The sequence below is a fragment of the Petaurus breviceps genome, unplaced genomic scaffold (assembly GCF_028583685.1).
Source record: "Petaurus breviceps papuanus isolate PSGF00001 unplaced genomic scaffold, PetGlider_PUasm1.0 563, whole genome shotgun sequence".
NCBI lineage: Eukaryota > Metazoa > Chordata > Mammalia > Diprotodontia > Petauridae > Petaurus > Petaurus breviceps.
This window is the reverse complement of record NW_027186380.1, coordinates 877,930-889,541: the sequence shown is the minus strand read 5'-3', so window position 1 is coordinate 889,541 and position 11,612 is coordinate 877,930. Positions and strand designations below refer to the sequence as shown.

The 11,612-nt window shown below is 38.5% G+C and overlaps 1 protein-coding gene across 1 annotated transcript in view; it reads right to left on the bottom strand.

The window, feature by feature from the left end:
• Window positions 1–8,324: 8,324 nt before the first annotated feature.
• Window positions 8,325–11,612, bottom strand: part of LOC138173107 (zinc finger protein 721-like) — a 46,693-nt gene continuing 43,405 nt past the window's right edge. Inside the window, exon 5 of the mRNA XM_069103038.1 lies at window positions 8,325–10,353. Coding sequence (XP_068959139.1) covers window positions 8,912–10,353 — 1,442 coding nt within the window. The 3' untranslated portion in view covers window positions 8,325–8,911. The remainder of the gene's footprint in view (window positions 10,354–11,612) is intronic.

The window sequence follows — 11,612 nt, the reverse complement described above, 5'->3', positions numbered from 1 at the left end:
GTTTTAAATAAAATAAAAAATAAAAATAAAATTTTATTTAAAAAATGAGTGTTGAAAACTATCTTTACACGTAATTTAATATGTAATATTACATATTAAATTAAATTATTACAATTACATGTAATATCTTTACATGTAATTTGAAAAAAAAATAAATTCTATTGAAAGAAAAAAAGACAACAGGAGCACAGCCTCTTCTGCAGGAGGCCTTTCCCATCCCATCCCCCCAGCAGATGATCGTTACCTATTCTGCATATGCAATACTTATTTATTTACACAATATCCTCCTCATTTAAATATAAGCTCTTTGAGGGCAGGGAATTTTTTTACCTGTCTTTGTATCCCTAGCATTTAACACAACGCCTAGTACATACTAAACACTTGTTGATTTTTTTTATTATATACTGTGAGATGTTGATCTAAGCTTAATTTCTCATAGACTGCTTTTCACCTTTCCCTGCACGTTTTTGTTGAATGTTAAAGTCAAGGAGAACGAAGATTGGAACGAGGAGGAAAGAGCGTTGGATTTGGCAACCAAGAAAACCATTAGTAATTTTGGAGAGAGCAATTTCAAATGACATCATGCCATCTGAGGTTAGATTATAACAGGTTAAGAAGAGAGTGAAAGGAGAAAAAGTGGAAGCCCTGTAGTAGACAAGGACCTTAGCTACAAAGGGCACAATAGTTATCAGGGATGGAAGGATTAAGTGAGGGTTTTTTCAGAATAAGAAAAACATGAGCATGTTTGTAGGCAGTGAGAAGTAAGCAAGTAGAGGGAGAAATTGAAAATAAGAGAAAGGATGGGGATGACAGAGAGGGGCGATCTGTGGAAGGAGAAGGCATCACAGAATGGTTTTGTTTTTTTTTTAGTAATAGAGTCTATTATGTTCATGGTATTCCTAATATTGAAAAAACTTATCCAAATTGGTTATATTGTGTAATATTTTAAACGGTTTTTTTGTTTTCTCTTTGCTAATATTTTACATGGATATTTATTAGAGACATTGATCTATAGTTTTCTTTCTCTGACTTGATTCAAGTATAATGATTATATTTTTCTCCTCATAGTTTGGTAGGACATCCTCCCTTTTTTAGAAACTATTTTTATCCACACTTTGTGTGAAATTGAACCTATTTTTGAATGATTTACAATGCACTTGTCAATCCGTATGATTCAAGAGTTTTTCTCTTTAGAAGTTCATTTGCAGCTTGCTCAATATCTTTTTTTTATATAATGAAGTTATTTAAAACTCTGTTGTTCTGATGGGTATTTTATGTTTTGTCTAATGCATATTCATTTAATTGCTGGCATATAATTGTTTAAATAATTTGAATTTTTTCCTTTATTGATTTTTGTGAGTTCCTTTTTACTTACATATTGACTATTGGGTTTTCATCTTTTTTGCTTTTTTTTTTTAGAGGAGGGAGGGCAGGGCAATGGGGGTTAAGTGACTTGCTCAAGGTCACATGCCTAGTAAGTGTTAAGTGTCTGGGGTCACATTTGAACTCAGGTCCTCCTGATTGCAGGGCTGGTGCTCTATTCACTGCACCACCTAGCTGCCTCCATTCATCTTATTTTTTTCAAAATCAGATTTGCTAGTGGTTTGTCTGATTTAATGGGCTTTTTAAAAATATAGTTCCTTAACTTGTTTGATTAGCATTTCCATGGTCAGTTTTATCTTTTTTTTATTTTTAGAGTTTCTACTTTGTTTATTTTTTTTTATTGCTTTTCTAGTTTTTCTTCATTGAGCTCAATTCATTGATCTGTCATTTGTTAAGGAAAGTGATTAGAGATATAGATTTTTCCCTAAAGATCTCTTTTAGTTGCATCTCAAAAGTTATGGCATTATGTCTCTCATTTTCTGAAATGAAATTATCTATTTTGCTGATTTGTTCTTTGGGAACAAATTCTTTAACACTAATTTCTATCAATTACTTAGTATTGATTTCTTTAGTCCCCATTTAACTTAAATCCTTTCTTCAGAGGTTCTTTATTGATTATAATTTTATTGCACTATAGTAAGTAAAGGATATGTTTAATTTTCCCCTATTTGTTTATGAAGTTTTTATGCCCTAACACATGGTCAGTTTTTATATAGGTGTTATACACAGCTAAGAAATATGTATATTATTTTATATCCCCATTTAGCAAATTGCCAGAGATAAACCATATCTAACTTTTCTAAAATATTACTTCATTCCTCAACAATTGGTCTTTTGGGGGTATTTTTTTTAAACTAGGTCTGAGCCCAACTATTATAGCTTTCATATTTCTTCCTGTAATTCAATTAATTTTTCCTTGGAAAGTTTAGATGTTATTCCATTAGGTACATGCACTAAGACTCAAGGAACACGCTATATGTTAAGGGTTTTTTTTTCAGAATTTATTTATTTTTAGTTTTCAACATTCATTTCCACAAGATTTTGAGTTCCAAATTTTCTCCCCATCTCTCCCCAACCCCCCACCCCAAGATGGCAAGCATACTGATTAGCCCTTCCCCCCAGTCTGCCCTCTCTTATATCCACCCCCATCCCTTTTCTTACCCCCTTCCCTCTTACTTTCTTGTAAGGCAAGATGGATTTCTATACCCCAGTGCCTGTATATTTTATTTCCCTGTTGTATGTAACAACAATTTTTTAACATTTGTTTTTAAAACTTTGAGTTCCAGATTCTCTCCCTTCTTTCCTTCTCAGCCACCCCCAGTGGTAAGACAAGCAATTCAATATAGGTTATATATGTGTAGTTATGCAAAACATCTCCATAGTGGATATATTGTGAAAGACTATATTTCCCTCCATCCTATCCCACCCCCCACTTGTTCTATTTTCTCCTTTGACCCTGTCCCTTTTCAAAAGTGGGTGCTTCTAACTACCCTGCCCCCAATCTTCCCTCCCTTCTACCATTCCCCCCTCTTATTCCCTTCTCCCCTACTTTCCTGTAGGATAAGCTACCCTATGGAGTGTATATGTTATTCACTCCTTAAGCCACATTCAGTGAGAATGAGGTTGACCCATTCCCTTTCACCCTGCTCTTCCCCTCCACTGTAACCGCTTTTTCTTGCCTCTTTTATGTGAGATAATTTACCCTAATCTATCTCTCCCTTTCTCCTTCTCCCAATATATTCCTCTCTAACCTCTTAATTTTACTTTTTAGATATTATCCCTTCCTATTCAACTCATCCTGTTCCATGTATACATGTACACACATCTATACACACATATGTATATATGTGTGTATATGTATATACACACATACATAATATATATTCCCTTCACTATCCTAATACTGAGAAAAGTCTCATGAGTTACAAATATCATCTTTCCATGTAGGAATGTAAACAGTTCAACTTTAATAAGTTCCTTATGATTTCTCTTTCCTGTGTCCCTTTTCATGCCGCTGCTGCCATCATCACTGCCGCCACTTCAGCAGCCACTGCCACCTCAGTTGTCCCAGGGGCAGGGGCTGGACCTCGCTCTTCTCTCACCCACATCCAACAGAGTTTCCCCACTGACCATTTATTTTCTTTTGGTGTTTATGGGTTGAGAAGTCTGGAAACTGACACAGCTGCCAGTGATTCAGTCTCCTGAGGTCTGTGCCAGAGCGGCCCACACGGGACTGCACTCTGCTCCCAGCCCACTATAACAGACCCTTCCTGTCAGCCTACCAGGCCGTCCTCAGCTGGAGACATATTTCACTCTGTCATTTTGTAAGTTCTGTAGCTCGAAAATTTGTTTAGAGTTATTTTTTATGGGTACTGGAGAGGCTGGGGCGTGAGCTCAACCTGTATGTTAAGTTTTGATATTATTTTATTATCTATGGCCCCCTTAAGCATAATGTAGGTTTCCTGCATATCTCTTTTAACCCTGTCTGGTTCAACTGTTGCCTTGTCTGAGATTGTGTTTGTTGCCTTCACTTTTCAGAACTCATGTGAATCATCGTAAATTCTGCTCCAGGCCCCCATTTTAACTCTAAGAATATTTATGTTACTAGTATGTGTCTTGTAAGCAATGTATTGGACTCTGCTTCCTTTTTTTTTTTTTTTTGAGGGGGCAAGAAAGGCAGTTGGAGTTAAATGATTTGCCCAAGGTCACATAGCTAGTAAGTGTCAAATGTATGAGGCAGGATTTGAACTCAGGTTCTCCTGACTCCTGCACACCTGGCTTCTGCTTTCTAATCCATTCTACCACCCTCCTTTACTTATGAGTTCATTGCATTCATGATCACTATTGTTACTGTTAAGTGTGCATTTCCTATAGCATATACCTCTGACACTTTTTTCCTTCTTCCTACTAGGCCTCTATTAAAAAAAAAAAGAGAGATAGAGGAGGAGGCAGATCATTCCTAAGAATGTGTCACTGAAGTGATTTGTACCCCCTCCTCTCTTCACCAGTCCTAGACTGGGTGCTAGCTCACTTTTATGTACCTTGCTTTTCCTTCTCCCACTTGGATGGGGCCATTTCCATCTAATCCAAATGTAGACTTGGGCCAGACCTGCAAAAGATGTTCACCAAGCATAACGGCCTCCCTTCAGTTGGACGCAGCTTCCCTGATCCTGTGCTGGCCATGCCAAGGCATTAGTTAGAAGCCTGAGGGAAGAGCTCCGGGTTCCTCATGTTGCTGGCTTTTGGACTTGGGCCACAAGGATGCTGCATCAATGGTTCCAGCCTTCATGCCCTGCACTAATTAAATGTCAAGGTTATCAATACCTTTTAAGGAAAAGTTAGCCTAACCTTCAGTAGGGTAGGGTTATGGGATACTATCCCTACATCACTTTGGTTTACTTCTGTTTCTATTGGGGTTTAGTATTGGCATCATCTCATTCATGATTATTCTGTTTACTATAGTTTATGGTTGTAAGCCACTATCTGGCCCACTCCAGGCCAGGCCACCCAAGGCCTGCAGTTCTGAATCCCTACCCTGTGTTCCATGGACTCCGGCTGCTAACCTTATCTGGCCCTCTTTTCAGGCACAGCATGCCACTTTCTGGCCATCTCCATGCCAGGCTGCTGCCTCTTCCCCTGTACCCCACATGTATTATGTTGTTAGAATGCCAACTCTGTGAGAGCGGTAACTGTCCTGCTGATTGCCAGCACATGGCACACTGTCTATGCCCCCAGGGCAACTGAGGTGGCAGCAGCAATAGCGGCAGCATCAGCAGCATGGCATAAATGCGCTTCACTTATTCATTCTCTTCTGGAGTTTTTCATCTCATATTCCAAGACTTTCCCTCTCCTTCCTTCCTACTAATTACTGAGGCAGAATAACATAGAGCTGGGCTCACCTCTGACACACAGTGGCCACGCGAGCACATCACACTCTCAGCTTTCCAAGCAATTTTAACCCTCACTTGATCCTTCCATCTCTGCTAACTGTGGTCCTGTTTCTGTGCAGACCTTCGTAGCTAAACTCAAAAAGGCTGTTGCCAAGGCCTGCTGCTTTCCCCTCTGCAGCATCTCTTGAAGTTGCCCCCTTCTCTCCTCTGACATGGCAATTGCAGGAGCTTCTTGTACGTCTCCGTGGCTCAAATCTCTCCCCACTCCAATCCATTCAGCCACCAAAGGGATTTTCCTAAAGCTCCTGTCATCTCCCTAATCCAATGGCTCCCTGATGCCTCCAGGATCAAATATAAATCCTCTTTTGTTATTCAAAGCCCTTCATAACCTGGCCCCCTCCTTTCTTTCACTTCACTCCCTAACACACAGGAGCCATCCTCAGTCATCCTGATCTATATCTGGCCATTGGACCCAGGTGGTTCTGGAGGAGAAAGTGAGGCTGGTGACTTCGCATAGCCATTCCTCACAAATCCAATTCACTTGCAAGTCATAGCACCACCTCCCTCATGCCATGGTCTTCTTTGAGAATGGAGAGAGACAAAGCCCTAACACACACTCTTCAATCCAGTGACACCACCCTTCTCCTGGCTACTCCACAGACAAGTAATTCCATCTCCTGGCTATACCCCATGCCTAGAATGCTCTCTTCTCTGTTCCAACTACTGACTGACACCCCTGCCTTCTTTTAACTTCCAACTAAAATCCCACCTTCTACAGGCTTTCCCCAGGTCTCTTGTTAATTCTAGTACTTTCCTTCTTTTATTCTCTATTTATCCTGTATATAGTCTGCTTTGTATTGTTTGTTGTCTCCCCCACTTTTTTCAGTGTCTTGATTGGCTAATTGCTAAATATTTTCACTTCTTCGTAGCTACCTGAAATGTAATTTCCACCCCTTCAGCTTGGTTTCACTAAAAAATAGAAAGTTATCATAAGCTAGTACTTTTACTACTGGTTCCAACTTTCAGTGAACACCTGCAATTAAACAACCTGCCATAATATCTACAAATAGTAATGATTATCTCCTGTCTTTTCCTCACACCTAACATTTCCTACACTAGATGCTATAGCAGAGACAATGGTCATTTCTTTTTCCTCTTATCAGGAAAATTCTAGCATCTCTCTGAAAATACTAGTTCTGAGATACTTTGGATCATTGTAAGGGATGCCTTAATGTTTGAATGTGTTAGTACTGCATTTTATCACAGGCTTTTTTGGAACTGTGATAGATTATATGATCTACCCAAATTTTAAAAATACATATACGTGGTTTATTGATATTTTCTTTTACATCAATTTTCATGGAAAGACTGATTCAAGCCTTCCTTGTAACAAAGCAAAACAATCAAAACTTCAAATATAGTGACTGTTTCAATTTACACAACAATCTCTTATGCCCTTATACCCCACCCTACCCCCCCCCACCATCGCGAAGGTAGTTTCAGTATATTTTCTGAAACCTTCATTAATCTTTTTTGCAATTCCCCTTCTTTTAAAATTACATTAGTAGTCTCTTTGTATTTTTTTTTGAGGGGGGTGTCATTCTATATCCTCAGATTTTCCCAGGTTGCTGATTCCTCTATTCAATCATGCATTAATGCATAATATTCCATTATGCCAAATTTCTATCCATTAATCAGTGTGAACACATTCATTTGCTACCAGAGTGCCACTATGGAGTTTAATATATGCTGGATCTTTATATGGAATAATATGCTAGAAAAGAGAATCTCTGGATCAATGTATGAAGTTGAATCACTTTACTTGCAGAATTCCCAACTGCTACCCAAATCTGGACCAATTCACAGTCCTGTCATCTGTATCAGTGTGCCTGTTTGAGAATCTTTCCATACACAAGGCTGAGGAACTGATCCAATGTGGGGAATGAACTTACCAAGGAAATAGTTAACTTCTAAATGAACTGTCGTAACTTGTCATTGCCATTTAGAGGATACTATTCCTAGACTCTTCATTTACTGCACTGAGTAGCTAAAAGGGTTAGTTACCACTTTCTCTCCCAACCAGGCTGATACCAAAGTAGGAACTAGCCTGATAGAGGAAACTGATCATCTCAAAGCATGACTGATAATTAGAAACCATGTGGCCCTGACCATACCCTCTGAAGTCATCAAGAGGGCCAGGCTTGTCCTACCACTACATCTAATGGATCAAACACATGGAAGGGCTGACCTGTTCAGCAGAATTATTGCGTTAATATTGAGAAAAATTTATTATTAGGCATGGAGAAGGGGTTATAAGTTAATAGAAAATGGGCACAAAAGGTACTTTTGGGCATAGGGCCTCTCCTAAATAGATACTACTTGCCTTATTATATAGAATAAAAAGTATGTAAATAATGGGGGAAGACATGCAAAAGGGACTTGGAAGAAATGTGCAAAGTGTGCTACGTATGGCTTGGCTTTGCCTTTTAGGATTTTCATCTGCCAGTATGTTGCAAGTTTGGCTTAATCCCATTGGTTACTGACACCAGTAACACTTGAGCCCAAAGAGAATTTGATACAGTAGCCTGTTTATTATACTAGTTCAAATTTCCCAAACACATTGTGAATTCATAGTCCTAAGGTCCAATTCTTGTTCAGATACAGCTGGGAATTTGCTGAAATCTTCACCTTCCCTTGCAAGAAGTAAAACCAAAACTTCATTATTCTCAAACTATTATTAAATGGGAGGGTTTCTATTTCACAAGGTGGTTGAACTACAACTACTTCAAGGTATCTTTGGGCTCTACTATAATTGTATTTCAGACCCCGGGTCAAACAAGTACAGAGTGGACCCATCTGAGCCCTGGGACTAACTATTTCAGAGAACTATACTATCCATTCTCCTATTATGGGAAGGAAGGCCATCTGTCATTTATCTACTCTTTTTAATCTCTTGCTAACTTAAGCAAATTTACTGAAAATATTTCTGAAACTTATAGGGGCTCTTTCAGGATCTATTCATACTTCAACACCTAAAGCAGGCAACATGCATTCCAGATTAAACATTTTTATTTTATTATTACTACGATTATTATTTTTCCCTTTCAAATCCCCAAACAATATTTTAACTTGTGAAAAAAAAATCGACATTTTAACTTTCAGTATTTAAAAGTAACAAGATTAAAGGAAGCAGACTAGTGGGTGGGGCACCAGATTGTGTCAGGGTTTAAATGGTGCCTCATATGCTTAATGGCTACAGGATTCTGGGTAAGTCATTTAATGACTCTTTTCCTTTGTGTCCTGTCTACAAAAGGAGGCAGTGGGACTCGATGTCCTTTTTTAAGGTACTTTCCAGTTCTAAATCTATGACCCTGTGATCCTATGAAGCATTTCCCATACTAAAACCCCACAGTAAATTTTCCACATGAAGCCTGTAATAAGAAATTAAATACACATGCAAGAATCGTTCCATGGTCAGTGTCATAGTCTCAGTCACACATGAATTCTGAGATGGGAGATGTCCCTATGGGTTGAAATTATAGCTTTTCCACATTGATTACAATTACGTTAATTGTTCAACATTAATTATGTAATCACTGATGTCCTCAAATGTGTTCTAACTGAAAGCTTTCCAACACTCATTGATTATACTTAAGAGCTTTATCTCTAGTATGGATTTTTTTATGAGCCTTATAAGTTTGCTTCTGCCTGAAGGACTTCCCACATTCATTACATTCAAAGGGTCTCTCTCCAGTATGGATTCTCTCGTGTTCCGTAAGGTAATGCTTCTGAGTAAAAGCTTTTCCACATTCATTACAAGTGTAGGGCTTCTCTCCAGTGTGGATTCTCAGATGCTTACTGTAGGATGTATTGTAAATGAAGGCTTTTCCACATACATTACATTTATAAGGCTTCTCTCCAGTGTGAATTCTTTGATGAACAACAAAGGATTCTCTCAGGCTGAAGTCTTTCCCACATTCATTACACTTATAACGCTTCTCCTGATTATGAGTTTTTCGATGTATACGAAAGTATCCCCGGTTTCTGAAGGTTTTCCCACAGTCATTACACGTGTAACGTTTTTCTCCATGTTTTTCCTTATGTACACTAAGTCCTCCCCTGTCTCTGAAAGCTTTTCCACATTCACTACACTTAAAAGGTTTCTCTCCAGTATGAATTCTTTTATGTATGTTAAGCTGTCCCACTACTCGGAAAGCTTTCCCACATTCATTACATTCAAAGGGCTTCTCTCCAGTATGAATCATTTTGTGTTTTTTAAGGTTTGCCTTCTGGCAAAAAGTTTTCCCACAGTCGATACACTCATGGAGCTTCTCTCCAGTATGAATTTTCTGGTGACAAATAAAGGATGTTTTGTCAGTGAACTCTTTTCCACAGTCATTACATTTATATGGTATTTCTCCAGTGTGAATTCTCTTATGTTTCTTGAGGCATATCCCTCGACTGAAGGCCTTCCCACATTCATTACATATATATGGTTTCTCTCCTGTATGAATTCTTTCATGCTGAATAAGGACACAATTGTCAATGAAAGCTTTCCCACACTGTTTACATTTATATGGTTTTTCTCCAGTATGAATTCTCTGATGTTTACTAAGGTTTCCAAACTGTCTGAAAACTTTCCCACACACATTACATTCATAGGGTTTCTCCCCAGTATGAATTCTCTGATGTTCATTAAGGTGTTTATATTGGCTAAAAGCTTTCCCACATTCATTACATGTAAAAGGTTTCTCTCCAGTATGAATTCTTTGGTGTTGATTAAGGTGTCCTTTTTGGCTAAAGCCTTTCCCACACTGACTACACTTGTAGGGCTTTTCTCCAGTATGAATTCTTTGGTGTTTAACCAGGGATGAATCAATGCTGAAAGCTTTTCCACAGTCATTACACACATAGGGTTTCTCTCCAGTATGAATTCTCTGATGTTGAATAAGATGTGCCTTACGCCGATAGGCTTTTGTACATTCGTTACATTTAAAAGGCTTCTCTCCAGTATGGATTCTCTGATGTGCAATAAGGCATGAGCTGCTGCTGAAGGTTTTCCCACACTGACTACATGTATGGTGTTTCTCTCCACTGTGTAATCTGTGGTACTGAAAAAGGTCTGAGTGATAAATGACAGGCTTCTTACATTTATAGTTACAAATTTTCTTCCCTAAGGAATTCCTATTATGGTCAATTATGTCTGACAACTGTTTGAAGCTCTTTCCAAGTGTGTCATGTTGACTATGCTGTACTCCTGTAATTCTCTGCCTGGGAACAAGAACAGACCCCAACTTGAACCTTCTTGCAAAAGCATTCTGTTCATGAATATCCAACTCATCAGAAGTTGTTCTGTGACTGACTGTAACTTGCTGGGACCATCTCTCCTCCTTTCCCTTATGGTCTTCCAACCAGATATTAAAATCCCAAGCTTCGCCTAATTTAGAATTCCAGATGGGATTCTTTGAGAGTCTTTCCTTGGCTGATTCCATAAAAATACCATAATTTACAGATGGCTCCTTGACTTCGTATCTTGTATTATGAATAAAGGAATCTGAAACAAACAAACAAAAACCTGTGAATATCCACATTCACTTTGCTGCCAAAAAGAAAACTTGTTTTATGTTAAGTTAATAACAATCTTTTCTTAGAAACTGGATAAGGCAGAAGTGTGGAGGAAGACAAGATATTAATAGAATATCTAATTATCAAGGATTAGTTTATGTAACCCGATTCAGAAATAGCCTTTCCTAGAAAAGCTATAGAAACTTTTACTGTCTCTTTAAGAAAAATATGTTTGGAATGCTGGGGGGGGCATTTTGTAGTGAAAACTTAAAAAGTCACTTTGGAAAAATGGTTTAATGCAAATTATTTTTCCTCATGGAGTCAGGGAGATGTTTCATCAGTGATCCATTGGGTGGCAGTCTAAGAAGCAAGCTAATGGGGCTAAGTGGCGTAGTGAGTAGAGTGCCAGCTCCAGAGTCAGGAGGACCTGAGTTTGGATCTGGCCTCAGACACTTCTGTCTCTGTCTCTGTCTCTCTCTCTCTCTCACACACACACACACACACACACACACACACACCCACACCACGTAGCCATGTGACTTTGGGCAAGTTACTTAACCCCAATTGCCCTCCAAAAAGCAAAAAAAAAGAAGCTAGGAAAATTACTTGATGTGACAGAACTGTCTTAAATGCTCTTTATAAGGAAATCCTACAGATCTTCCAATAATTCTATGAAGAGGCCGAGAAGCTGACAAGATTTTTATCCCTCTATATATTACCTAACCTGGGAATCTCATCAGCTCCCCTGGATTTAATTACCATCTTTACACTTAC